Source organism: Emydura macquarii, unplaced genomic scaffold, assembly GCF_026122565.2.
Source record: "Emydura macquarii macquarii isolate MOO-44397 ecotype Brisbane River unplaced genomic scaffold, CSIRO-AGI_Emac_v2 contig_527, whole genome shotgun sequence".
Taxonomy (NCBI): Eukaryota; Metazoa; Chordata; order Testudines; family Chelidae; genus Emydura; species Emydura macquarii.
Genome location: NW_027130664.1, coordinates 1036402 through 1061090, shown reverse-complemented (window position 1 = coordinate 1061090; position 24689 = coordinate 1036402). Strand labels below are relative to the sequence as shown.

Genomic DNA, 24689 nt, shown 5'->3' with positions numbered 1-24689 from the left:
AGCCCACGTCCATCACCCTGGTGTCTTTGCTTTCAAACTGCAGGAACTTCCTGTGCTCCTGCCAACCACAACAGCACCCTCAGAGCCACTTCCTCTTGCCACCAGCTCTGCAGGAGCCTTGTCCTCTGCAGCTCAGCTCACTGGGGAGCCGCCGGAGAGCTGTCTTCCTGAGCCCCCTCAGCCCATCAACTCTCCACCCGGAAACACTCCACTCCCCACCCTGCCGGCGCCCCGGCCACTGGCCCCGTTTCCTCTCTAACTCAGCCTGTGCGGAACTCCCAAGCATGGGTTGCCTGGAAGATGCGCCCCCAAAGGGAGCTGTGTTGGGCTTGCAACGGAGTAGGGGGGATTGAATTCAGCCCCTGATGATGATCTGGATCCCTGCACTGGATGGTGCTGTGACCCTAGGCCCAGGTTCATTCCTTAGCCAGCCCTCAGAGCAGGAGCTCAGGGGAGGGGGGTGGCTTCTGGACTCTGGCTCCAACAGCCCCTATGGGCTATTGCAGAGGCAGAGTCTCGCACAGGGACCATCCCAACTCCCCTCCTGTCCCAGACACACCCTCCCGCTGCCCCTGACCTGCCCCAGAGTCCTTTGCAGCTGGGTCTCCTAGACAGGGGACACTGACATAGCAGTGCCTCCTACCCAGAGCCTTTTGCACCAGGCCTGTTTCCTGGGAGGGCCGTGCTGCCCCTTTGCACCCATGCCGAGGGTGTGGAGCACAGCAGCAGGTTCACGCCCAGGTTTCGTGGCTGCTCTGTGAAGCGGTGAGATGTGCACACATCATGGCAGGCTGCACAGCTTTGATCCCTGGCTAAGAGGTTGTGTAGCAACCGGGACAGGAAGAACACAGTAGCTGCAAATATCCTTATCTCTCCCAGTTGCTCACTGTGGTCAGGCTGTGCGGTCTGCGACTCCACGTTGTCACATCTCTGCAGCCGCTTTCCCAGCCACGCTGCAGGGCTGCTGCGGGCACCACTGACCAGCACAGGGGGCTGGGGACGTCCCTTCCTGTGGCTCATTTTTTAACTGTGCACTGCATCACCAGGCACTCACACACACATGCCCCCCATACATCCACTCACACCCTGTGCACACTACACGCCCGCTCACACCCTATGCACACCGTGCACGCTGCACACCCGCTTACACCTATATACACACCTTGCATGCTGCACACCCCTGCACACACTGCACACCCACTCACTCTGTGTGCGCCACACCCCTCCTCCCCCCGTCAAGTTGGCAGGGCAGAGTCTCTTCTAAAAGGATTTCCCTGCTGGTGAAAGGGCCCCTGGTGTCAGCCCTGGAGACAGGACAAGGGCAGCCTGGGTACAGGACAAGCTTCCCCACACGTGGACTCCCACCTGCATGCCTCTGCCTTGCCCCCTGTAGTGGGGAGAGGGGACACTCACAGTCAATGGCAGCGTGCGCCCCTGTCTGCTAGGGCCCGGACTGAGACCAGGCGCCACTGAACAGACGTCAGCGGGAATGACAGCAGCGCCCAGCACGCAGGCTGCTCTCTGACCGGTGCCCTAGAGACAACTCTAATCTAATCCGAACTCAGAGCAGAGCTCTCCATTCCCGCCGCTTGCCTCGGGCCCAGAGGACCGCGCAGAGCAGAATGGAGGCTCGGCTGGGACACGGACCAGCCCTGGCGACACTTCCTCAGTTCTCGGGGATGATTCGTGCTCTAGGGCTACACATACACACCCTTACCCCAGAGCCAGCCAGCCCAGCCTCCGGGCAAGAGCAACACTCAGGGCTGAGGAGCAAATCCTGGCGAGGGTGCCATGTCTGCAGGCAGCCGTCCCTGCCATCTGTCCCTCCTCTGATTATCACGTTCAAGTGCTTTAGCTGAGCGGAGAATAGCTGTGAGAGTGTGAAGCACCCTGCCCACGCCCCCGACACAGGCACATACACAGTTAGAGCACACACACACGCACACACAGACTCACACGCCCACACAGAGCCACCTCCTCCCGCCCTCCAGCCGTTCCTCTCGCTCACTTTCACCTCAAGAGCCTTCCTCACGCCCACCTTGGGAACTAACTCAAGTGGCTGAGGCCTGGCCTACGCTGGGGTTTGCTCCAGTTCCAGCCCAGGGACGGCTGTGTGGGCGGCCCCATGGTGTAGACAGGCGAGATCTGCACTTGGACAGGTTGGGCCGGTTTCAAGGAAGGCTCCATGACAGCAGAAGCGCCCAGTGCAGTCAAGCCTTTAGCTAATTCCTCTTGCTCCGTGGGGGAGGGGCAGGACAGATGCCATCGGTAAAATCCCATCTGCGGGAACAAAGCAGCATCCTGCTCCCGTGAGCGTGCCAGGCCCTGCAGGGGCAGCGCGGACAAGCTCATCTCTTGTGTCAGCCTGAAACCCAAGCTCTGCTTGAATAGACAGGTATGTGGGCAGCCTATTAATACCCCCCGCATATGCCTGGCACTGGCATGCGGCTGACGCACGGACCCAGTGACAGGTTTATGTCAGGCCGCATGCCCAGGTCCCGTTGTGGGGGCAGCACCTGGCTCCTGCATGGGGAAATCCTTGGATGGCATTGAGCTACGGTAGCAGTTCCTTTCCCCCGCCGCCCTCAGCATATGGGGAAGGGAGACGCAGTCAGGCTGCCCCTGTGCCCCGCTGAGCTCTGCCTATCAGAATGGCCCCTAGGCAGCTGGGTGTTAAATAGAGAAGTCCTGAGGCTGCTCTAAATTACGCTTGGGGCTGACGTGGTCCCAGCCAGCCCCAGTCCTGAGATGAGCACAGCTCAGCCAGCCGGGAGGCTCCAGCCCAGTGACTCAGCAAGATCTGACCTCCTGTGCCCACCCCGGGCCCCTCTCCCCACACAGAGCCGCTTGCGAGGCAGGGGCTCCAGCACTGCTTCAGCTGATGCTGCTTAGTTTCTTCTCTAAAGAGACAGGAACAGAAAGTAAAACAGGGTTGCAGACAGAGCCGAGCTGCTGCTGTGGGAGGTGTGATTTGCTCTTACCGGCCGGGAATGTCAGAGCAGCTGTCTTTACCGACAGTGCGGGGCTGGGGGTGACCCGTTCCTGGGGGTGACACACGTGTTACTGCGGACATGTGTGTCACTGTGTGTGTTTGTGTCACTGCGCATGTGTGTGCTCCCAGGCAGGTTGCGGGGCCTGGCGCTGCCATACGTACGTCCGCTGCCTTCTTCTCAGCCAGCTCCAGTTTCTCCTGGGCGTCTTTCAGGGCTTCTGAGTATTTGTCCAGCTCGTCCTCCGTCCCCTTCAGCTTCTTCTGCATGGCCGCCAGCTCATCCTCCAGCTGCAGATGGCATGAAGGTGTCACACTACGGCTGGGCAGGCCTGGCTGCCACCCAGCCAGCCACTGCAGCCCCTCGGCCCCCCACACATGCCCACTGAGTGCCCCCCGCCGGGAGCCCTAAAGGAGGGAAGTGCTCCGGTTTGCTGGAATCCCCCCAGTTTATGCCCAATGCTGGCCTGAGGCTCTCCTCCCCCATGATCCGGGGCTGGCTCTGCAATTCCTGGGCGGTGGGACCAGTGGGGACGGGGGTCAGCAGCACACTGGCGTGAATGGCCTGACTCAGCTCTCCGATGCCAGGGGGCACCGTTGGCCTGGGCGCAGTCGCTCCTGATTTGCAGCGGAGCAAGCGAGGGGAGAAACAGGCCCCAAGTGGAAAGTTTCTGCTGCCTGCTGAGTGGAGAGATGCCTGGGGGCCAATGTGCAGCTGGCAGCCCCCAGCTTAATGGCTCCTGCGGGGCTGCTCTCCTGGTGCACCGCGGCAGGATGTCTGAGCCTGGCACGGCCCAAACCTATCTCCCACCCCTCCAGCTGCACGTTGGACTCCACAGCCACTGCATGTGCTTCCTGGGAGATGCAGGGCTCAGCTGGGCGGGGCATCAAAATCCTAGGGGGAAGCTTCCCTTGTGGGGTGGAGCAGGATTCAGCAGTGGGCACACAATCTGTGTGTGTGCGGTGGGACCCACAATCCAAGGATGTGTGTGTGGCATTTATTGGAGACACAATCCATGGGGGTGCTTTGTGGTTTGGCGTGTGACCCATAATCCAAGGGAGTGTGTTTGTGAGCATGGTATTTATTGGGCACACAATCCATGGGGCGGGGGTGTTCAGGGCACACAATCTGTGGGTGTGTACACGGCATATCTTGGGCACGGAATCTGGAATTGGTGTTGGGGGTCTGGGTCTGGGTACGGTACATGCACCATCTCCCATATTCTTCTCTCGGTTACACTGTTCCCAGCCCTGAACCACTCTAGACAGAAGCTGCCAGCCCGCTGAACAGACCGGGAGCGTCCCATGATCCACACCGGATTAGGAAGAAATACTCAGGTTCCTTTGCTCCTCCATCTTTCCCTCCCTCCCCCCGCTTTGTTTTCAAGAGACTCAACTTTTTCCAGCTCCATAACTTGTCATTGATTTCTGGTGCCACTGGGCCAGCCTCTGCCCTTGGCCAAATCTGGAGTCACTTCCCCAAGGCCAGTGGACTCACTGCAGATTTACCCTAGCGTAGCTGAGAGTAGAATCGGACCATGTGAGTCAGTGCCCAGCTTTCCCTGCAGCTGGGGTCCAGCCATCCGTTCTCACCTACCTGGCCCCTCCTAGTCCCGGGATAACCCCTCTGCCTCTTCTTAAGAGCCATGGGGCAGGGGCCAGGCTGGCATTTGCCAAGGGACCCAAGGAAATTGGGAGGCCAGTTCCCCTGGACTGTCCCTGGGATTTGGGGATCCCTTCGCCTTTGACTCTCTGGGAAATCCCAGCCCAGGCTCCTGTGTAGGCGCCGGTGTGTGTTGTGTGTGACAGTGCATGTCTGTGCACGTACCCGCGTGTCTCAGTGCATCTGGCTGTGTGCTGCATGTGTGCGTGTGCCGATGCGAGTGTGTGGCAGATGACAGGCATTCCCGTTTCACGGACCTGGCCCCGCCCGGGTTTCCCTGGTGGCAGCACCACTTGCACACGCAGCCTCAACTCCTGCACGAGGGCAGGTCCCACTCCGCGCCCCGAGGGACACTGACATAGCAGCATCCTCCTGCTCTGGGGGATACAGGCAGAGCAGAGCGAGTCTCCCTGAGGGGAGCCTGGGGGAGCTGCCTTTCGCCGGGGCAGGTGCCCCTCTCTGCCGTGAGGGGGCCGAGGGGCTGCCAGGTCTCCGGCGGGGGCAGGAGAGGGGGATTGGGGACACGCCTGCCTTTTTTCCCCACCTGTTTGCTCCTCTCCTCCGCCTGCTTCTGCTCAGCCTCCGCCTGCTCAGCCCGGTCCAAGGCGTTCTCCTTGTCCAGCTTCAGCATCTGCATCTTCTTCTTGATGGCCTCCATCGTGGCTTGCGGGGCGGGGGCGCCTCTGGCTGGAGGGGGCCTGCAGCGAGATGGGGATGTGTCGGGCTGGGGCCGGAGCTGCCAAGTGCCTGGCCCCCTCCCCGGCCCAGGGTTTTATCAATACGCCCCTGCCAGCTGGCTCCGGACCTTTGCCTTTCTTGGTCTGAGCCGCCTTCTCTCACTCCTGAAATGTCTGTCCAGGGCCCCCATTGTCTCAGCATCCGCCTGGGGGGTGGGGGGATGCCAGCTCAGTGACTTCATGGACAGGGCCATATTTGGGCCCCCATGGGACAGCTGGGAGCTGGCTATAAAAAGCACAGGCAGCGCTGGGGGTGCGGGGGGCAGACACCCGACTCTGCAGAGAGTGCCAGGCGCCAAGGCCAGATGGGACCATTTTGGTCCCCGGGCCAGAGCCCTGCCCCCATTGATCCCTGGAGCAGATCTTAGGAGAACAGCCAAATCGGCAGTGCTGGAGCCCCCCCCCCGCCCCTTGGGGAATCGTCCCGTGGATAGCCCCCTTCCCTGTCAGACATGGACACCCAATTGCAGCCGTCATTCGTCCAGCGTCGACTCCCAGCCCTTGGGTCGCGTTGGAGCGAAAGAGCCCATTAGTGCAGACTTGCGCCCCCGATAGGCCCTTGTTCCAGGGCAGGCTCAGGGTCTCCCCTCAGGGCTAGTGTCACAGGGAGAGCTGCTGAGTGAAGACAGACTCTCTACAGGCAGCGGAGCCTGCAGGCCTGAACATCAGATCGGGAGCTAGAGTGGGTGCAGGGAGCCAGGATGTCTGGGTTCAATTCCCAGCTGGAGGAGGGGAGTGGGGTCTAGTGGTTAGAGCAGAGGGGACTGTGAGCCAGGACTCCTGGGTTCTGTTCCTGAGCAAGTGGCTTGCTCTGTGACCTTCGGTGAGTCCCTTCCCCTCTCCGATCCAGACCCTGCCCTGCTTTCCAGGGGATTCCCCCATTACCAGGCTAATGCCCTTTGCAGACGGGAGCTGTAAAAGCTGAGTGCTACGGGCCGTATCCTGCTCTCACTGGGCGCTAGGCTGCTTCACTCACAGCACTGCCATTGCTGCCTGGGCTGGCGCCGTCCGGCTCCCACCCCTCGGTAACGGAGCGAGGGGCAGAGGCCAGCCCAGGCCCTGAGCAGTAAAACTCCCCCGTTGTGTCTGTGGAACAGCAGCTTCCCTGCGTGCTGCTGCCCCTGCTCGCTGCCCATTGGTTCTACGCCACCCACCCCACCCCACGGTGGGCACAGGGGTCTGAGGCTGGGCAGGTGGGGAACCTGGGCTCCTGGGTTTTAGCTGCATTCTTTGAGGATTTGCAGTGCCCCAGCCAAGCGCTTGTCCGTGCCCCACCCCGGGACTCAGCCCAAAGCACCTTCCTCTGCTCGTGAACAGAAGGGGAATGTCTCGGGGGCACAGCTGAGGCCGTGTGGGTGTCGGATGGGGAGGGGGCGTCCCTGGAGCTGGGGGGAGGGGGGATAGGGGCAGGGTAACGAGGTCTGTATTAGGGTTAGCTAGGTGAGGCCTCTCTCAGGCAGGGGCAGGAGCGGTGGGTCTCTGCTGGTGAGCAATGGGCGAGGACCGTCTGCCTCTGGCTGGGGTCAGGCGGGGCGGGCCCCTCTCCCCGGGTGCGCGGCCCAACACTGCTCGTGGACGTTGCTCTCAAGCCGCTCTGGATCTCGGCTGGGCTCAGGCAGATGCTGCAGGAGACAGGAGTAAATCCCAGGGGCTTGGGGAAGAGAAACGGGGAGCGTCTCGGGGCTCCAGCACAGCCGGCCGCTTAGCAGGAGCCGCGGAGCCTTGCCCAGACCCAGCCAAGGCGTGGCACAGAGGGGACAGCGCGGGCAGAGGGCCCTGTGCAGGGATCATGAAGGGGGGGCCGGCCCGGGGCGGGGCAGGGCTGACGGCTTTAGGAGCTGGGGACGAGGGCTCTGCCCAGACAAAATCTCAGCACTTTCGTCCCCATTATTGCCAGGTGTTCCTCCAGGGGGGCCTGACCCTGGTGCCCGGGGGCCCAGCTTCCCCAGTGGCGAGCGTGTGCTGGGAGCTGGGCCCTTCCACAAAGCTGCCCCTTGAGCCGCCGGGTGGATCCCGAGCCAAGGCCTGCGAGGAGCCAGGCCGGGTCCCGCCCACAGAGGCCCAGAAACGTGGCCTGGGCCAGGCCAACGTAGCCCCTGGACCGCAGAGCCAGGGGTAGCAAGACCAGCCCCACCCATCACCAGCTGGGGGCCCAGCCTGGGCCCAGGTGAGCTGGAGGGACGGGGTGGGCGAGGTGAGCGGCCAGCGAAAGGCCCCCCCTACCCCAGGCCCTTTGTTCCCGCAGCGCGCGGGATCGGCGCTTGAAATAAAGCCCAGGCGCCTCCGAGGGCAGCCCCCGCCCCGGGGAGGGTGGCGGGCGCGGGGCCATGTTTATTCAAGGCTGAGCTCATTCCATTCCTGAAACCGAAAGCTGACAGCTGGCGCGTGCGTGACACCGCTGCCATCCCAACCATGCGCCCAGGATATTCCAGCCGCCCAGCCAGGGGGCCTGTGCCCGGCCTGATGCCCCAGCCTGTGCCCCGGGGGCGATGGACAACAGGTGCCTGAGGGGGCTGGGTAACCTGACCCCATCTTGGCACCAGGGGCAGAGGAGAAGGTGCTTTGTCTGTGAGCGGGGGGTGGGGTCCAGCCTGCTGGACTCAAGGGATGGAGCATCAATTCTCCTGCCCTTGGGGGGAGGGATGAGCCCCAGGGGCTGCGCTGGCGCCTGCCCCATAGCTGGGCTCCCTACGGGTGCCCATAGGCAGGGCCAAGTCTGGCTCAGAAAGGCCTGAAGGGGCCTGCAGCTAACAGGCGTCTCATCTCAGGCAAAGTCCTGGCTGTGCCCAGCCCCCCAGCCCCGGGATCTCAGCCCCCCTTTGCTTCGGCCTCTGCTCGGTATTTGGTCCCACGCCAGGCGGGAGGGAAGGAAACAAAAGCCAGTAACGGGGGGAGAGGGTCTGAAACATCTTTATTGCAACAGCAAACGGGGGGGGGCTGTGAAGGGGGGAGGCGGGAGGGGGAAGGGTGGTGTTAACAGCCAGATCCCAGGGTTGCTGCAGGACAGAGGGAGGGGAGCTGCCCCCCAGCAGGGAGCGGGCAGCCCGGGCTGGTGACACGGATGGCTTCAAGCCGGTCCCAGGAGCCGGGGTTGCCGGGAGCTCCCCGTGCGGGCCGGAGGCCGAGCCAGGCAGGCGGCGAGAGCCGGCGGCGTCTGCCTCGGGTGGTGCTGAGCGGCCCTGGCGCTGGAAGAATATGTTTGATATTTAGTTGGTTTTCCAATCAAACAACCTAATATCAAACATATCAGCCAGCGGCTGGGCAGGGCAGGGCAGGGCGGGATCCGGCCCCGGCGCTCGCTGCGGAAGAAAAGAGAGAGCGTGAGGGTAACGGCCGGCACCAACCCCCATCCCGGCTCAGCGCAGAACCATGGGGGGAGAGGAGAGTGGGCCTCATCCCCCCGCTTCCCTGCTGCTCCCACTGCGCCCCTCCCCATCCCTAGCTGTGGGCTGACTCCTTCCCCCGTGGGAGGGGAACAGGGGGCCAGTGGGGGGGGGGGGTCAGGACTCCTGGCTCTTGTTCCATTCCTGGGCAAGTCCTTTCCCCTCCCCGTGCCTCAGTTTCCCATCAGTGCCATGGGGCTAAGGATCCTGACGCCCACCCCCGGGGGCTGTGAGGCCTCGTTCGTTGCTGTTTGTACAGAACCCTGAGATCCCTGTGGCCAGGGGGCTACAGAAGGGCAGGGGTTCCCTGGTCCACTGGCCACCCCTGGGGAGCCCCTCTCCCTTCCCCTTTGTGTGCCCCATCAGCAACCCCCCCCCTCTGCCCCCCGCCCCAGGGCACTGGGCTCCTGGGGAATTATTCTTAGCCAGAGCCTGCCTCCACCCCCTGCGGGCCAAAGCCAGCCACGGTGGAGCTGATGGCCCTGGAGTCACCGTGCCGGGAACCTGGCCTGGGGTCTGGGCATTCGAGCTGGGAGCGCTGCATGCTCTGACACAGACCACACGCCCCCCATGACCTCCACATCCCCCCACACCAGCAGGACGTAAGCCAGTGGGGCCCTCGGCCCGTCCCTTCCTCGGCAGCGCCCCTGCCGCTGGCTGCAGCTGGTCTGGAAGCTCTGCTGGAGCAGTGTTTCCCATGGGCCGGCACCGGTCCCCGAGGTCTCCTGACACAGGATAGGAAGCTGGGCCCTGGTATTGAAAGGTTGAGAAAGAAACACTGGGCTAGAGGCGAGCCTGAGGCCTCTCCGCCCCCCACCCGCCGCCTCCAGCCAGCCGGCGAGGACCTTTTCTTATGCCCATCCCAGCTCCCCTCTGTACATGCACGCGCCCCCGGCTCTCCGCCCCATGGCTGCAGCCGCCCACCCCATGGCTGAGTCCAGCCCCAGATGTTCTGGACGTGAAGGAGACGCAATGTAACCAAACCAGCCGTCCCCAGGAGACGGATCCAGCAACATCGGGCCCCTCTGCCTGCGAGACACGGGAACCGATCAGCATCCTCTCTGCGCCGAGGGTCCCGGGGGTTCGTGTTACAGACGGGAGTGCATTTCGCCTTTGATGCCGGGCGGCAGGCAGGAGTGCTCGCCCCATTGTCCTGATGGGGAAACTGAGCCACAAGACCAGGGAAGAGCCTCGCCCAAGGTCACATGGTAGGTCAGTGGTAAGAGAGCCCCAGGATCCTGACTCCTGCCCTGCTTTCTACCCATCCTCCCAGCAGGCAGCCCTGCTTCCTAGGGGCGTCAGCACTTGTCCCCCGCTTGGCACTGTCGCTGGCCACAAACCTGCTCTGAAGCGGAACACACACCCCGCGGCTCCCACCACCCCGTCTCCATCTCCACGTGTGCCGAGGGGGCGAAGGAGCCCCGGGCTGGCGGCACAGGGCAGCACGCGGCTCACGCGTGACCACTGCCGTGACCCATTCACTGACTGGCACCAGGGCTGGCTGCTCAGGGGTGGGGAGGGGAGCTGGACTCACCTGCTCTGTCTGGGGGGTCTGTTCTCGCAGAGCGTGGCTCTCCTGTGGGGGGGGCTGCCGGACGGGAGCAAAAGGCCCCCCGCATTCATGGAAGCCTCGCCCACGTAGTGCAGCTGACAGCAGGGTCTCCCCGGGTTCTGACTGTACCTTGTCTCCCCCACACACGCCCCAGACCAGGGAAAGGGCTCCCTCGCCCGCGCCGCATCCCGGCTAGGGAGGGGTCTGGGAAACGCCTCTCAGCAGCTAGCAGATCAGGCAGGTCATGTAGGTGGAGGAGTCTCAGCGCTTCAGCCTGGAGCACTAATGCCTGCAGCAGCCCAAACGCCACGGTGACGGGCACAGGACGGGCGGCCTGGAGAGGCAGGTCTGAGAGCCTGCGGGGGGGCTCGTGGGCGTGCCCACGTCCCGTGGCTGGAGCGAGAACGTCCACAGCCCGGCTGTGACCTCTGTGACCCTGAGCAGCCAGCGCCGCACTGTGGTCGGGGCTGAGAGCGGGGGCCTCGCCCCTGCGGTTCAGCCAGGTCTCCGGGGAGGTGGCAGGAGAAGGAGGGGGGGCTGTCAGAGCCGCCCTCCTTGCCGCTCTGAGCTCCCTCGTCCCAGAGAGGAGCTGCCAGCCGCCCGGGCCGGGGCGCCAGGCTGCGGGGCCGAGTGCGGGACAGGAGCGCTGGCACGAGCTGGGCCGAGGGGGCCCGTCCTCCAGCACCAACGGGAAGGCAGGTCGCGCCATGCCTGTGACTGGCCACAATCCCTGCCCGGGCCTTTTGCAGGCAGCAGCTGGGCTCCCTGGGGTGCCTGGCCCCTCTCACTGCCCTGGGTGCCGGGAGCCCATCCCGTCACTGGAGCCGGGGCCTTACCTGAGTGGGGCGTGCTGGCCGGTGCTCCCGGGCGGCTCTGGGTCAGCTCCACGCGTGGCTCTGGTTTATAAACGCACTCGGCTGGATCCGGGGGGGGGGGGAATCGCACACTCGAGCAGCCAGACCACGCACACGTGTCCCCGTTCCCATCAATCTCCACCCCCCGCCTTCCAAGTCAAATTAGCCCCGATCAATGCCGGTCGATCCGCCCGCGCTGCTGCTGGCTGCCCCCGAGCCACGAGCCGCGCTCGCTAGCCCGCACCCCATCGATACCAGGAGCTGTTTTTGAAGAGCTCTCCCCACACACACACACCCAGCCCCGCTCCCTGGGCCTGGGCCGGCACCGTCGAAGCGCCTGAGTGTGCAGGCAGAGGTGTGAAACCCACAAGCGGGACGGCAGCTAGGGCCGGACCCTCTCTGAATGCTGCCGGCCCTGCGTCCCCAGCCCCAGCGGGGTGAGCTCTGCCCCGCGCCAGCAATCGGGGGCTGAGACCCCTTCGGCAGCACCAAACTCGCCCGCCCAGAGCGTCGCCCTTTGTCTCTGTCGGTCCCTGGCACTGCCCAGCGAACCCGCAGCACGCTCCGCAGGGCGCCCAGACGAGCGAACGGGCCTCGCTCTCCTGCCCCCCACCCCGTGCAAAGCTCCCCCGATGGGCGCCTTCCCCAGCTGCTGGGCAGGGCTGCCAGTGGGCTAGGACAGGTCTGGCTTAGGTACTGCGGGCTGCATGGGTCAGCGCTGACCCGGTGGCATGGTGCTCAGGGACATGGCCCTGCTGAAGGCTAACCATCATCATCAGCCGTAGAATTCATTCATTCCTGCCCCCATGCTCACTAGCGACCTGGCCGCCCGGCTCACCGGCTCGGAAATTACACTCCACCTGTGAACGCCCACTTCCTGTCCCAAACTCTTGGGAGGCTGTTAAGCTGCTGCTGTGCCTCACCCCAGAAGCAGCTGCATCTCAGTAGCGGGTGCGCAATCCTCATATAAATAGCTGCCTGGACCTCCCCAGATGTGGCATCCGGGTGGTGGAAGCAGGCCCGGCAAGAGACATTTGGGGCCCCAGTGCATCGTGTTCACTTTATTTCCACGGACGTTACAGACATTGTGGGAGGCCCCTGAGCGAGGGCCCAGTAGAATTGTCCTCACATCGCCACGGCAGGAGGAGCGGGGGCTGGCTCTCACGCGTTACGCCTGGAGCGGGTTTCTGGGTACCAGAGGAAAAGGGGCTGTTATCGCCTGCGGGGACGGGGCTGTTACGCTGGAGAGCAGGAGACTGGGGGGTTGGTATCTGGCTGCTGGGGGGCGGGCAGACGCACTCTTTGCTGCCCACCCGCTCGCCGGTCCCGCAGCTGCCAAGTGGGGTGCGTGGGCTGCCGAAGGCACCGGGCTGGGACTCCGCAGACCGGGCTTTGAGTCCCGACTCTGCCACCGTCTCCCCCTGTGACCCTGGGCCACTCACGGACTCTCGGTGCCCCAGATCCCCAACTGCAAAATGGGGCGGCTAAGGTTCCCGCCCCACAGCCGGTGTGCGTGTCCATTCGAAACGTGAGCCCTTGGGGTAGGCCTGCAGGTGCCCAGCACTTGGCAGAATCAGGCCCCGCACCCCTAGGCAGCACAGTAGGCCCTGGGGCGATGGCAATGCCCAGCACCCAGTGCCCAGGCTGCTCCGCTGCCGGCTCCAGGCCAGGTGACCAGCCAGCTCCTGGGCGGTGCCTCGGCTGGGAGGATCCGTTACCAGGCCTTCTCCCCGGGGGGCCCTGGGCTCGCTCGCCCCGCCCTGCAGCCATGGGCCGTGCTCCTGGACGCCCAGCAGCAGCAGCACGCCAGGCTGTGGGAATGGCCCCGGCAAAGCAGCCCGTGGGGTTTGCCAGGCGCCTGTGCCGCAGGCAGTGCCGGCAGAGGGGAGAAGCGGGGCGCTCCCCATCGCTACCCGGTCTCTGGGCTGCTCCCCACCCAGCGGGGGGCCAGAGCTGAGCCCCGCTGGGCCGGGCGACCCTGCAGGGGCTGCACAATTTGAAGGCTGGGTGGAGAATGGGAGCTACAGCGTCAAGGGCAGCCTGGAGCCCCCAGCCGGAGCCATGCACAGCTGGAGCCAGAGACTGCGCCTGCTTCTGGGGGGTGACGGGGGGGGCCGAGAGCCGGGGTTCCTGGGCTAGCACAGAGAGGAATGAGTGCGGGGGTGACGTGCCGACTTGTGCCCCCTGCAGCTGCCCTGGCGTCGCCCCGCAGCCCGGCTGGCATCAGCAGGGCAGGATCAGGCCCTTCATGCTGGTCTCCATGCTGTGCTGGCCGTGGCTGTGGGGGAGGGGCCTCCCAGGGCAGGGGGGGTTGCTCTGTTGGCATCAGGATCCCCCGCCCATGGCCCAGCGCTAATGCGGCCCATGCGTTCCCTGCGGGGCTGCGGCCCCTCCCGCGCTGGCCCATTGATCCCGCGGCCTGATGGAGTTTTCCCGCAGCGGGCGGGACAGGCTCCTGCACACACCGACCTTGGGAAAGGGACAGCTGGCCCCGGGAGGGGGGGGGGAGCCAGAGAAGAGCCCCCGCCCGGCCCGACCCCCATCCCGCATCACAGCTCCTCAGGGTCCCTGCACCCCCCACACCCAGCGCGGAGCCCCACGGGGAGCTCCTGTCTGCTGGGCTCCTGCACAGGGGACTCCTTTCCAGCCCGCCTTGGGGCCCTCTCGCCCTGGCTGCGGGCTGGGGGGGGCAGAGGTCCCCGCTGGCTGATGGAGGGAGCTGGGCGCAGGGGGAAGAGGTGAAAGGAAGACGAGGGCTTGGGGACCTTGAGCGTCCACTTCCCCAGCCGGGGAGATGGGTCGGGAAAGGCGCAGGCCCCTCCACGGATCCTCTCAAGGCCCCTCTGCGCCGACCCCGCTACCGGGAGCTGGGTTAGAGCCGGGAGCAGCCGGCCCCAGCTCCGGGACCAAGCTCCCGGCCCTGACGGGCAAGCTGGCCCCACGTCCGAGCAGAGCAGCTGGGGGCCAGGTGGGGAGCACAGGTGGGTGGACGGGGCCCGGGCGAGGAGGGGGCCCCGGTGCGTGCGGCTGATCTGATGCGAGCCGACAGACGCGCTAATGGAAGGCCGCTGGCTCCCTCCAGCCCTGTCAATACGCTGAGCCAGGCGCGCGCTGATGGCCCCTCCGGCGGGGAGGCGCCAAGGTCAGGGGCGGGGAGGGCTCAGCACAAAGTCTGGGTTCCAGCCGTGGGGGCAGCTGGGGCGAGGGGTGTCCCGGGTGCCGGGCCAGGCTGCAGGCCGGCGGCTCCACGGCGGAGCTGGGGGGCTGAGAGGGAGCCGCGAGCCCGCTCTGCAGCGTGTGTGTTTGGGGGGCCCTGCTCCCCGAGAGAGACCAGCATCCCTCTGTAGCCAACAGCCCCCCACGTCCCTCCACACTGGGGCTGGCTCGCCATGCCCTGTGCCACCTGCCACCACGGCCCCCATGCCAAGGGGGAGGCCGTGCTGCCACCCAGAACAACAGCGTCTCACCCCCGGCGTGGAGCGAATGGCTGCATGGGGGGCCGGGCGGAGCCAGCCTGGGGGACCCCTTGTGGGGCCGGCCCTGACCATCCCCTGAGCGCGGGACCAGAGCTCGGGCGGCCCCGGGGCAGGGGTGGCATGCAGGGCAAGGCAGCTTCGCTCCGTGCACTCTCCCTTCGCACGGGGCCGTGGTCCATTCCCCTCCCCCCCCCCCATGCCTCCTCTGTGCCCTGCTCGCTCCCAGCCTGAACCCCAGGGCTGCTCTCACCCCAGGGGCTGCCTGAGAACCAGGAGGGGGGCCATGTCGGGGCCCCAGGTCCAGGCTGCAGTCGTGACCCATCCCAGGTGCCATGGAGGGGCCGATGGGCTGTGTGTGGGCACGGGGGTGGGGGCAGGGGGCCGTGGGAAGCACCTGTCCCCCCCACCTGTGACTCCCCTGCCCCAGGGGAAGGGAGCGACCCGCTGATGGAGCCTGCCTCGGGCCAGGCAAGGAGAGGGCAGCTGGGGCGGGCAGGGCAGGGGAGCTATGAAAATCTCCCTGGGGAGAGGCTGGGCCTTGATCCCCCCCTGGCAGGGCCCCCACCTGCTGCCGGAGGAGCCGGGCTCCAGGGGCTGACCTCGCACTCAGCCCTGAGCTGGCTTGGCCCTGGGCATGTTGCCACCAAACTGCCCCGCCCCACCTGGCTTCACTTTCCCTGTCCTGGGAAGCAGGGCCTGGGCAGGACTTGCCATCTGTCACCAGGACTAGCGCCGTCCTGGGCGCATGCGATGGGAGCTGGGCGGTGTTTTTGCCTTGGTATCTGGCTCCAGCGCGGGCACAGCTGGAACCCGTGTCCAGGTCCGGGGCCTGCTGCCTGTGGGGTGTGGACACCCTGGAGAGGGGCAGCAAAGAGCCACGAGGACGCTTCGAGGGCTGGAAAACCCAGGAGCTGGGCGCGTCAGCGTAATGCAGGGGCGCTCAGCCCAGCTGATCCGCACCGCCGCGGGAAACGCCCGTTTGCTCAGGGCTTCCCCTGCCTGGCAGGCAAAGGTCTGACAGGGTCCGAGGGCTGGAAGCTGAAGCCAGGCAAACTGAGACTGGAAATAAGTGTGAGCGCGAGGGAGACTAGCCAGGGACCAGTTTGCCCAGGGCTGGGCAGGATTCCCCATATTGCCCCTCGCCAGCAATTTCACAGCCCAGCCGGGGGGCGTCTGGAAGCTCGGTTCCAGTCCCCACAGGAGTCACTTGGGAGCAGTTCTCCAGCCGGCACCGTCCAGAACGTAGGAATCGACGGGTGCTGGGAGGGGGACACGTGGGGGGGGGGGGTGCTTGGTTCTGTTAAACCCTCCCTAGACAGGGCGATTGCACAGTGATGCGAGCTCCTGTCCTGTCCCGTCCCGTCCCTGCCTGACCCCCTCAGCCGGGAGATGCTCCTGGAGCTGGGAGGAGAAGATGGGCCAGGCCCGGCCCCAGTGCAGCTCCTGGCACAGACCCGGCCCGTGGCGTGCGAGGTGTGCGAGCCTGTGGTGTCCAGGCGTGTTTGGCTGGGGGTGTTAGCGCTGCCAGGGTGGGTGTGAGGAGGGAGCGTGTGTATGCTGGGGGGGTGCCTGGGGGGTGAGTCTGTGCACTGCCGTGGGGATCCCCTGCGGGGACCCCCCCACTCTGCACTGCCAGTGCTTGGCAGCGTCTCCTGCGTCGGCCAGTGCCCGGGTCGGGCTGCAGCGGCTGGCAGGGAGGGGGGCTGCAGCGACGCCAGGCTGGGCACCGAGCCAGGCCAGGCCGCCCATGCAGTGCCAGGCAGTGCAGCGATGGGCCGTGAGGGCTGTGTGTACCCGTGGGACCGGGGCCCTATGCTCTCACGGGAGCGGGCGTGCGCGTGTGTGCACGCACGTGTGTGTGTGCGTGCATGTGGCGTGTGTTCAGATGTGCTTGCACTGGTGCCAAGGCCCGGCCCCTGCCTGCTGGAATGCTGCCGTTCCAGTTCCCTCTGCGCCCCTCCAGCTACAGCTGCCTGTCTCCGACTGCTGAGCCCCACGTCCCTTCCCTTAGCGGGGGCCACCCGGGCAGGGCCTTGTAACCCACTGGGGGGGGCTGCATCGCATTGGAGCTGGGAATCCCGGAAGCACCGAGGCAGAGAGAAGCCAGCGGGCTGGGGGCCGGCGGGAGTTCCTACAGCACTAGCTAACCCCACCCCACGGGGCACGGGCCCCAGCTGGGACACGCAGGGACCTGACTGCTTTGCTGCCCCACACTGCGAGCACATCCCCACTGGCCAGGGGCTGCCAGGGACCCTGCACCCCAGCCGGGGGCCTGCCTGGGATCCCGCTGCCTTCTCCGTTTGTGGGAGTTTCTGGTCTCGCCTCCAGGTGCCCTAACCTGCTTGGCTTCACAGTGTAGACACGCGCCAGGCAGGCCCGCAGCGGCTTGCAGGGCGTCAGCAGCAAGTTGTGGGTTTCAAGGGGACTCCCTGGATTCCCTTTGCCGGACTCCTGGGTTCTGTCCCTGGCTTGGGGAGGGAGGTGGGTTAGAGCAGGGGGGCTGGGAGCCAGGATTCCTGGGTGCTATTCTCTGCTCTGACCTGTCGCATGATCTTGCACACGTTGCCTTGCCGCTCTGTGCCTCAGTTTCCCCACCTGCAAACCAGGGATCACAAAACAAACGTCCCGGGGGTGCCGTGGTGCAGTGAAGGAGCGACACCCAGCTCACGTAGCAGCTGGTGGGTGTGTGAGTGCCAGCGTGGGCTGGCTGTGCACGCCCCCTGCACGTCTGCACGGCCACCTCCCTGCGCTTCGGGGATGGGATGCCGCTCAAGCTGCAGTGCGCAATGCAGCTGCTCCTCCCGCCGTGCCCGGGCGCGTGGTGCTGCGCTGGTGTACGGTGCCGCAGTGGCCCAGGAGCTGGTGGAGGAGGCCTTGGCCCCCGGGGCTGCCACGGAGCTGCTGCTGCAGCATGAGAATGCAGAACTGGCTGTCCAGAGCTGGCCTGGTACCTCGCGGGGCCGGGCAGCGGCTGCAGGTCTCCAGCGTCTGGCTGGAGCATCTTGGGGCCACGCTGCAGGGGTATCCGCGGGACGTGGGTGTGACCAGCTGGAGAGCCCCTACCCGGGGCGGGGTCTGCCGCTCCCCAGCAGCCAGAGCAGGGACGCGTTTGGGGCTAGGAAAGTATCTTGCAGGAGGGAAGTTCAGTGCAGGGGCCCATCGCTCCTGACTTCTTGTGGGGTCATGTGATCCCCAGGCATCTAGGGCACCCTGCCCCTCTGCAAACCACCCCCAGGGGCTGCAGGCTGCTCTGGCGCTGGCGCTCCCAATGTGTCCCACAGACACAGCCAAGGCGGGGACCCCGAGCGGGGAGGGGAAGTGGGAGCAGCTGGGCTGTCCTGTCTCTCTCCGAACGCCACTGCAGAGCAGCTGAACGAGGCGGTGGAGCAGACCCAGCCGCTGGCTGGTGAGAGCAGGAGGCAGGAGCTGCGGGTTCCAAAGACAGCGATGCCACGGTCTGGTCTGGGTTACTGCAGCGAAACCCGCAGAGAGTCAGGCCAACACGTCTCACATGGGCAGCAAGGCGTAGTGGTTAGAGCAGGAGGCTGGGCGGCAGGACCCCTGGGTTCTATTCCTGGCCCTGGGAGGGGAGTGGTGTCTAGTGGGTTGGCGAGGGTCAGGCCGGGGGGGGAGGAGGGCCTGGGAACCAGGACTTATGGGCTGTTCTACACTTGGCTGTGCCATTAACTTGCTGAGTAATCTTGGGGCAAGATCCTTCCACAGCCCCATGCCTCAGTTTCCCCTCAATACAGAGGCAATGATGCTGCTGCCAAGGCCCCGGGACGGGAGGGGCGAAGGGAGGCCCAAGGCCTCTGGGGAATTCTAGGACCCAACCGGCTATTCTGCCTGCCTAGCTCAGTGCGTGGCCGAGTGGGCCGAAGCCAGCCAGCCTCCCGCCTGCAGGCCCTGCGAGATGGGGGGGTCAGTCTGTCTGGTGCTTCTCCTGCCAGAGGGAGGCCAGGCGGTGCCCAGCGCGGCCACCCCCCTGCTCCGCCGGCCACGACTCCGACGCAGGGTCAGCGAGCATCTGCCTGTCTCTGCGGAGCCTCTGACCTCTTCCTAACGTGGCTCCAGCCCGTATCCTGGGCACTGAGAGGCGCTGCCCCCTCGGCCATCAGCAGGGCCTTAGCGCTGGCCCCTCAGCACCAGGCTCGCCGGCACGCCTGGACCGGAGCGCTCCCCAGTAGTGGCTGGGCCGGCCACCAGCGGGAGATGCTCTCACCATTAGACCAGTTATTCCACCCCCACTGGTGGGGCGTCCACAGCCTAAATGGGAGGGCAGCAGCCAGGGTCCTCGCCTGCCCCGGCAGAGAGGCCAAGACCCTGCTAAACTCCGTGGAGCTCCCTCAGACCTGCCCTAAGGAATCGTGTCTCCTGCTGCCGCTGCCCCCCGCCCCGAGCCTGGGTTTTACACGGCGCCTCCCCAGAGCCGCAGGCCGCTCCGCTCAGCACTTTACTGGGTTATAAGCTGTCTCTGACATAGCAGCAGCCCGACTGTCCCGCTTGGGAAGGCATCCCTGGGGCTGGACAGGGACGTGCTGGAAAGGTGCAAGCCCTGGCGCCTGCGATGCCGGGGGTCCCATGGAGACCTGGGCCGTGCTGGGAGGCAGCTGCAGATCGCAGGGGACGTTTGGTGGCGCGAGGGAGCTGGTTTGGGCAGGTCGCTGCTCCCCAGAGCTGGGCGCTCACAGCCTCTCGGCATAGAAGGACTTCCCCCCGTGGTTCAGCTCGCGCTGGTGCTGCAGGTGCTCGCAGTGGAGAAGGTAGCGCAGGGCCGCACGGCGTACCTGGCAGGGGGGCCAAGAGCTGTGTGAGTCGCCAGGATCTCTCTGCCCTTCCCTGGCACCTGGCTGGGGCCCCAGGCCTCGCAGGGCAGAGTTGGAGCCAGCCCCTCCTCCCCCCAGTATGAAGGAGACTGGCCCAGTGCCCCCCCCCCCCATATGGGCAGCAGCTGAGCCCGCGGTGGGGAGAGCTTTGGGCTGGGTGAGCCGGGGCTGGCAGGGAGCCAGGCCTGACCCTCCCCGGCACGGCTGGAGCTGCTCGCAGGTTGCCAGCGCTCGGACTGGGGCTCAGAGGTTCCCTTTCCCTCCCATCTCTCGCCGGGGTGGGGCCCACTCTGTGGGGTAGGTGGGTCTGCAAAGGCAGCAGGAGGAGCACGGCTGGTTCTCTCAGACCCGCTGGGCCCCAGTGACTTGGTCGGGCCAAACCCCCCGCTCTCCCTCACCCGGCACCCACCAGGAGCCTGGGGCCAGAGGCTTGTGCTGCCAGCGGGACCCGGCTGGAGCTGGCCGTGACAGTGCCCAGCATGGGTGCAGCCGGGGCTGCTGTGATCTCCTGGCGTCTCCTGGCATCCCCTGCCCCGTTCGCACGGCGCAAAGCAGGTGGGAAGGGCTCCCAGCCTGGGACTCTGCGTCTGAGCCTCCCCAGCCGCGCCGCACGGGCGCTGCTCCTCCCGGCCAGGCGAGAATCCCCCCTTACCATCAGCAGCTCCTTGTTAGCGACCCACAGCTCCTCTGCGACGCTGGCCCGCAGGCGCTGGCAGGCCTTCACCACGCTCTTCTGCTCCTGCTTGTCCTGCTGCAGACAGATCACTCTGCCCCGCTCCCAGCTGTGGGGACAGGCCCGCGGGCACTGAGACGGGGCAGCCTTTGGAGCCTCCACCCTCGCCCTGCTTAGGAGAGGCCCGGTGCCGAGGCAGGGAGTCGGATGGAAACGCGGGGCGCACTTGGCAGAGGGGGAAATAACCAAAGGCTCCACCCCTGCGCTGAGTTTCACCCCAGCGCCTGTGGCGGGAACGGTTGCACTGAGTCACTGCCCGCCCCACTGCACCCGCACTGCCCTGTGGGGCCCGGGAGCTGCCACACAAAACAGACCAGGCCCTTTCGCTGTGGTTTCCTTGTCAATTTTGCTGGCAGGTTCCCGGGAACTGAAAGGCGGTTTCGTCCCTTGACATGGGAGACCTGGCTTGTGTTCCTGGCTCGCTCTCTTCCCCACTCTGTGCCTCAGTTTCCCCTCCCCCATGTCTTGTCTGTTTAGAGCCCGAGGTCCATGGGGCAGGGACTCTCGCGCTGCGCCTAGGCAGCTCCCGACACAAAGAACAGGGCCCTGCCCCGCCTGCGAGCGCTGGGGCCTGCTGGGCTGTCAATAAACTCACACCCGCAGCCGGACTTTGCTCTCCAGTCGAATCTGGCGCTAGTGCCATGGAGCAGTTGAGGAGAAGAGGTGCCCTGCCCTTGGGTTTGCTTCCTTATCGGCCCCGCTGCCCGGCCACGTCAGACTGGTCAGTGCACAAACCACCTCCAAGCGGGGGCAGCCGAGCCGGCCTGGGGCAGCCCAGGGGGACGATGCGCCTGCGTTCGCCCCGTCACGATGTCGCTTTGAGCTGCACGGCGCAGCCAGCCCAGCTGCGGCTGAACACACTCCCATCACGGCACGGCCGCAGCGAGGCGGCTCGTTGGGCTTTGCCCTGGCAGGTCGAGCGACATGGAAACCTGATAATGGGGGGCTAAGGGAGGACAGGGCGCAGTGGGGGCTGAAGGGGAACCCGGGGGAGTTGGGTGTGCAAAGCTGGTGCTTGCTCAGTGCTGTTCTTGGAGAGCAGCAAACCAGCTGCTGTGTATCAAAGCCCCTCCGCCCCCCAGCCAGCCCCAGGGCGACATTCACCAGCTTGGGCAACACACAGGAGGCCCTCAGGAGACTGGTTGTTCTTGGCCTCGTTATTTCTAATCCCCACCCTCTGGGGCGCTCGCCCAGCCCCACGTTCTCAGCATCAGGTGACTCTGCGGAGTCACGGCAGCTCACGCCGGGCAGCTCACAGGCCCCCCAGGGAGTGACTTGGTGCCAAACACGGCAGGCCTGGATCTCAGCTGCCTGGCCCCACAAGCTGCCCCACACACCAGTGCCAAGTGGGTGCAAAGCCGGTGGGGTTTGCACCAGCGGGACTGACAGGCAGGGAAGCAGGCGGCTGAGCTGGGCTGGGCTGGGCTGTGCTGACGGGAAATGCGGCTCTCCTAGGTCACAGCCCAACTGCTGACGCCCTGTGTGAAAACAAGCCTAGCGCCGGCAGGCTGCAGGGCCGGACGCTCCATGGTTGGTGGATAACGGGCCGGCCGCTGCTCAGGGACGGTTCTCCCGCTGGGCTGCTCAGACAGTTCGCCAGGAGGGACCCGGCCTACGCCCACTGACCCTCCTCGCTGACTGCCGTGGGCAGGACTCCCAGCCGAAGGGGCTCTGCCTGGTCCCAGGCCTGTGGTTAGAGCCCCCATGTGTGGGGAGCCCCTTTGATTTCAGTGGCGCTGGGGGGGCCATTAGCAACCAGCCCCTGCATCGCTCGCTCCGTCTCCTCCTCCTCCAGGGCGCGGGTGCCAGGCCAAGGGGCAAAGCGCCCTGCTCTGGTGAGTGGGAGATGGCGCCGGCCCCGGGCTGCGTTCAGAGAACACCTGTGTGTCTGCCCCAGCTGCCTGGCCGGTCTCTGCCCGGCTGTAACGCGGGCAGACACGCGCCCCCAGGGCCGCTGTGTTTGTGCCAGCAAGGTGACGAGCGCGGCCATGCCTGTGCACTCACCTGGCCCCACCGTGGGGAGAACGGCCCGTCAGCCATGGCGTCCGATCGCCGCCGGGAGGGCGGGGAGCCCCTGGGCTGGGGGGTTGGGGAATGAGCCCTGCTGCCCGTAAAACCGATGACCGACAAGAACAGCAGTGCTGGGCCACAGCCACGCCCTTCCCAGCCAGGGCCCCTCTGTAGTGCTGCCCTGGGCTGCTTATCTGCAGGTTTCTCATGCCCCCCCTCCCCCCCCCCCACGGTTCCCTTTGCCAGCAGCCACCCACCCGCTCCCCCACGAGGGCGCTGCTGCCCGTGCTGGGGTTCTTGCTCCACAGAGGAGCGGCTGTAACCACAGCAAGGAAGAGCGAGACCCGCCCGCATGAAACCCTTTACCTTTGAACCAGCGTCGCGTAGGCAGCCGCCTTCTTCAGCAGCTGGAAGCAAAACGACACCGTCAGCCGGCGCGAAGAGGCAGCCGCATCCCTCGGCCCAGTCTGAGTCGCTGCCTTGAATCTAAATGACTAGCAGCAGCTGGGAGGCAGCGTCACCAAGGCCCAGCAAGGGAAAGTGGGGCTTCCTGCACTGGTCACGGTGCCTCCCCTTTCGGGGGTGGGGGGGTGACAGCTCCTAGCACCCACAGGGTCCCAGAATGCTTTGTATAAAATGAGAGTGAGGAATCCCAGCACTACCATGCAGCCACCTCTGGGGCGTAACCTGGCAGCTCGCTAGCAGAGCGCAGCCACGCTGCACAATACAGGAGATCAGGGTGGAATGTACAGACCCCACACTGGGTTTACTGGCCTTAAAAGTGCCACCGTCTTAACAGCCACCAGCCGTCAGGACCTGCGTGCTAGAACCCCTCCCGCAGCCGGCCAGAGGACAGACGGCAGAGCGCCAGGGCAGGCAGTGCCTAGGAGAGATGGCAGCTGGGAGCTAAGGGCAGGGAGGGGGGGTGAGTCTTCAGCTTCGCTCTGCAGGAAGGTCGCCCCATGGGGTAGGGCAGGGAAAGCAGGGCCTGGCTGGGGAGCTCTGCCGGGGCCCTTAACGCCCGGGGAGGACAGGGCGTGGTGGTGGTGGGGGGGTGATCGGACCCCGGCTGCAGGGCCAGGTGTAGCGCAGAGAGGAGACCTGGCTGTGGGCAGAAGCTCACCCTGGGGCACAAGACAGGATGCCAGCCTCTCCCCAGGTCTAGGGCATCGAGGAACCCCAGCCCCACCCCGCCGGGGGCCACTCAGCCCCATGGTCCCTGCCACCGCTGGGGCCCTTCTCAGGCAGCCCGGCAGGGCCCATCCCCCCTGCTCCGTGTGCTAGGGGCTGCCCTGGCTCCGCGCCCTGCCCGCCCCCCCACTTCCAGGCCCTACCGCCTCCTCCCGGAGGAGCTGCTGGAGCGAGGGGGCATTGCTGCTCTTGCCTCTGCCGGCCATCCTTGGCCTCCCGTCACTGTTGGGCTCCCTGGTCACCATGGCAGCAGCAGGCGTGAGAACCCTGAGAAAGCCAGGCTCTGACTGCCGGGTGCTCACCCGTACGGGTATCCCCGTTCACGGAGCTGCAGGGGACCCCTCAGTTAAAGGGTCACCGTACCCCACGTGTTTCTTCCAGTCCCTTCCAATAGCCCCCGAGCCGCGGCAGCCTCCCAGCTGCGCTGCCTGGAACTGCCCCTCCGGCTGCAGAAGGAAAGCGGCAAATCCTGCTGCCCTTTGGCCCGGAGCCAGAGTCTCCTGCACTGGCTGGATCCTGGGAACCTGGCAGGGAAGTGCCTCCCCTTTGCCAGCGATCGCCCTCCTGTGACATTATAGGCTCCAAGACTTGATGGTCAGAAGGGACCATCGTGATCAGCAAGTCTGGCCCCAGAACTTCACCCACCCACCGCCACAGACTCCCAATCTCCGGCCACGTCACTGACGTCCTCACATCACGATTGAAAGACTTCACGTTCTGGAGAATCCACCGGACACTAGTTTTAACCTGCAAGCGAACCGTGCCCCAGGCTGCAAAGGAAGGCGAAAACTCTCCAGGTCCCTGCCAATCTGCCCTGGGGAAAATTCCTTCCAACCCCAACCTGGCGATCACTTAGACCTGGAGCATGTGGGCAAGACCCCCCAGGAAAGAATTCCCTGCAGTAACTCAAGAGCCCGCCCCCTCGAGTGTTCCCTCCGGCCGGGGGGAACTGCTCCTGGCAGTCACAGACCAGCTCCACGCCGCCATAGGCAGCCGCAGCGTCCCCTCCCCAACATAAACGTACCAAGATCAGCCTCGAAGGCAGTTAAGTTTTTGCCCCCACTGCTCCCTTTGAGCCAGAACTTCACTCCTCTGATGGTTGGAAACCTTCTAACGGCTCCTTTGAAGCCGAAACATGTTGAGGGGCAGTTTCTCTCATTTGCAAAGGACGTTTCTAGCAGAGTAGCGGTGCAGGGTCACCGTGCTGGGTGCTGCACACCCATACAGCACGAAGCTGCTCCCGGTCCAGGTGCGGTTTGTTTGGAATGCCCTGGC

General features: G+C 65.5%; 2 protein-coding genes across 7 annotated transcripts in view; both read right to left on the bottom strand.

Moving 5' to 3' along the window:
* Positions 1–5385, bottom strand: part of TPM3 (tropomyosin 3) — a 32996-nt gene extending 27611 nt beyond the window's left edge. The window contains exons 1-2 of one of the 6 annotated variants that reach the window (XM_067539267.1): positions 5197–5385; positions 3155–3280 (exon numbers count right to left, since the gene is read on the bottom strand). In XM_067539267.1, the coding sequence (XP_067395368.1) occupies positions 3155–3280; positions 5197–5310 (240 nt within the window). In that variant the 5' untranslated portion in view covers positions 5311–5385. The remainder of the gene's footprint in view (positions 1–3154; positions 3281–5196) is intronic. The other 5 variants (XM_067539266.1, XM_067539265.1, XM_067539263.1 and 2 more) reach the window with 5 other exon arrangements.
* Positions 5386–19106: 13721 nt separating this feature from the next.
* On the bottom strand, positions 19107–23927 carry CFAP141 (cilia and flagella associated protein 141). Its single transcript, XM_067539261.1, has 4 exons — positions 23558–23927; positions 22590–22630; positions 20133–20262; positions 19107–19441 (listed from the first exon to the last, which is right to left on the bottom strand). The coding sequence occupies exons 1-4, from the start codon at positions 23657–23659 to the stop codon at positions 19340–19342; spliced, it is 375 nt and encodes a 124-aa protein (XP_067395362.1). The 5' UTR covers positions 23660–23927; the 3' UTR covers positions 19107–19339.
* Between the last annotated feature and the right edge of the window lie 762 nt (positions 23928–24689).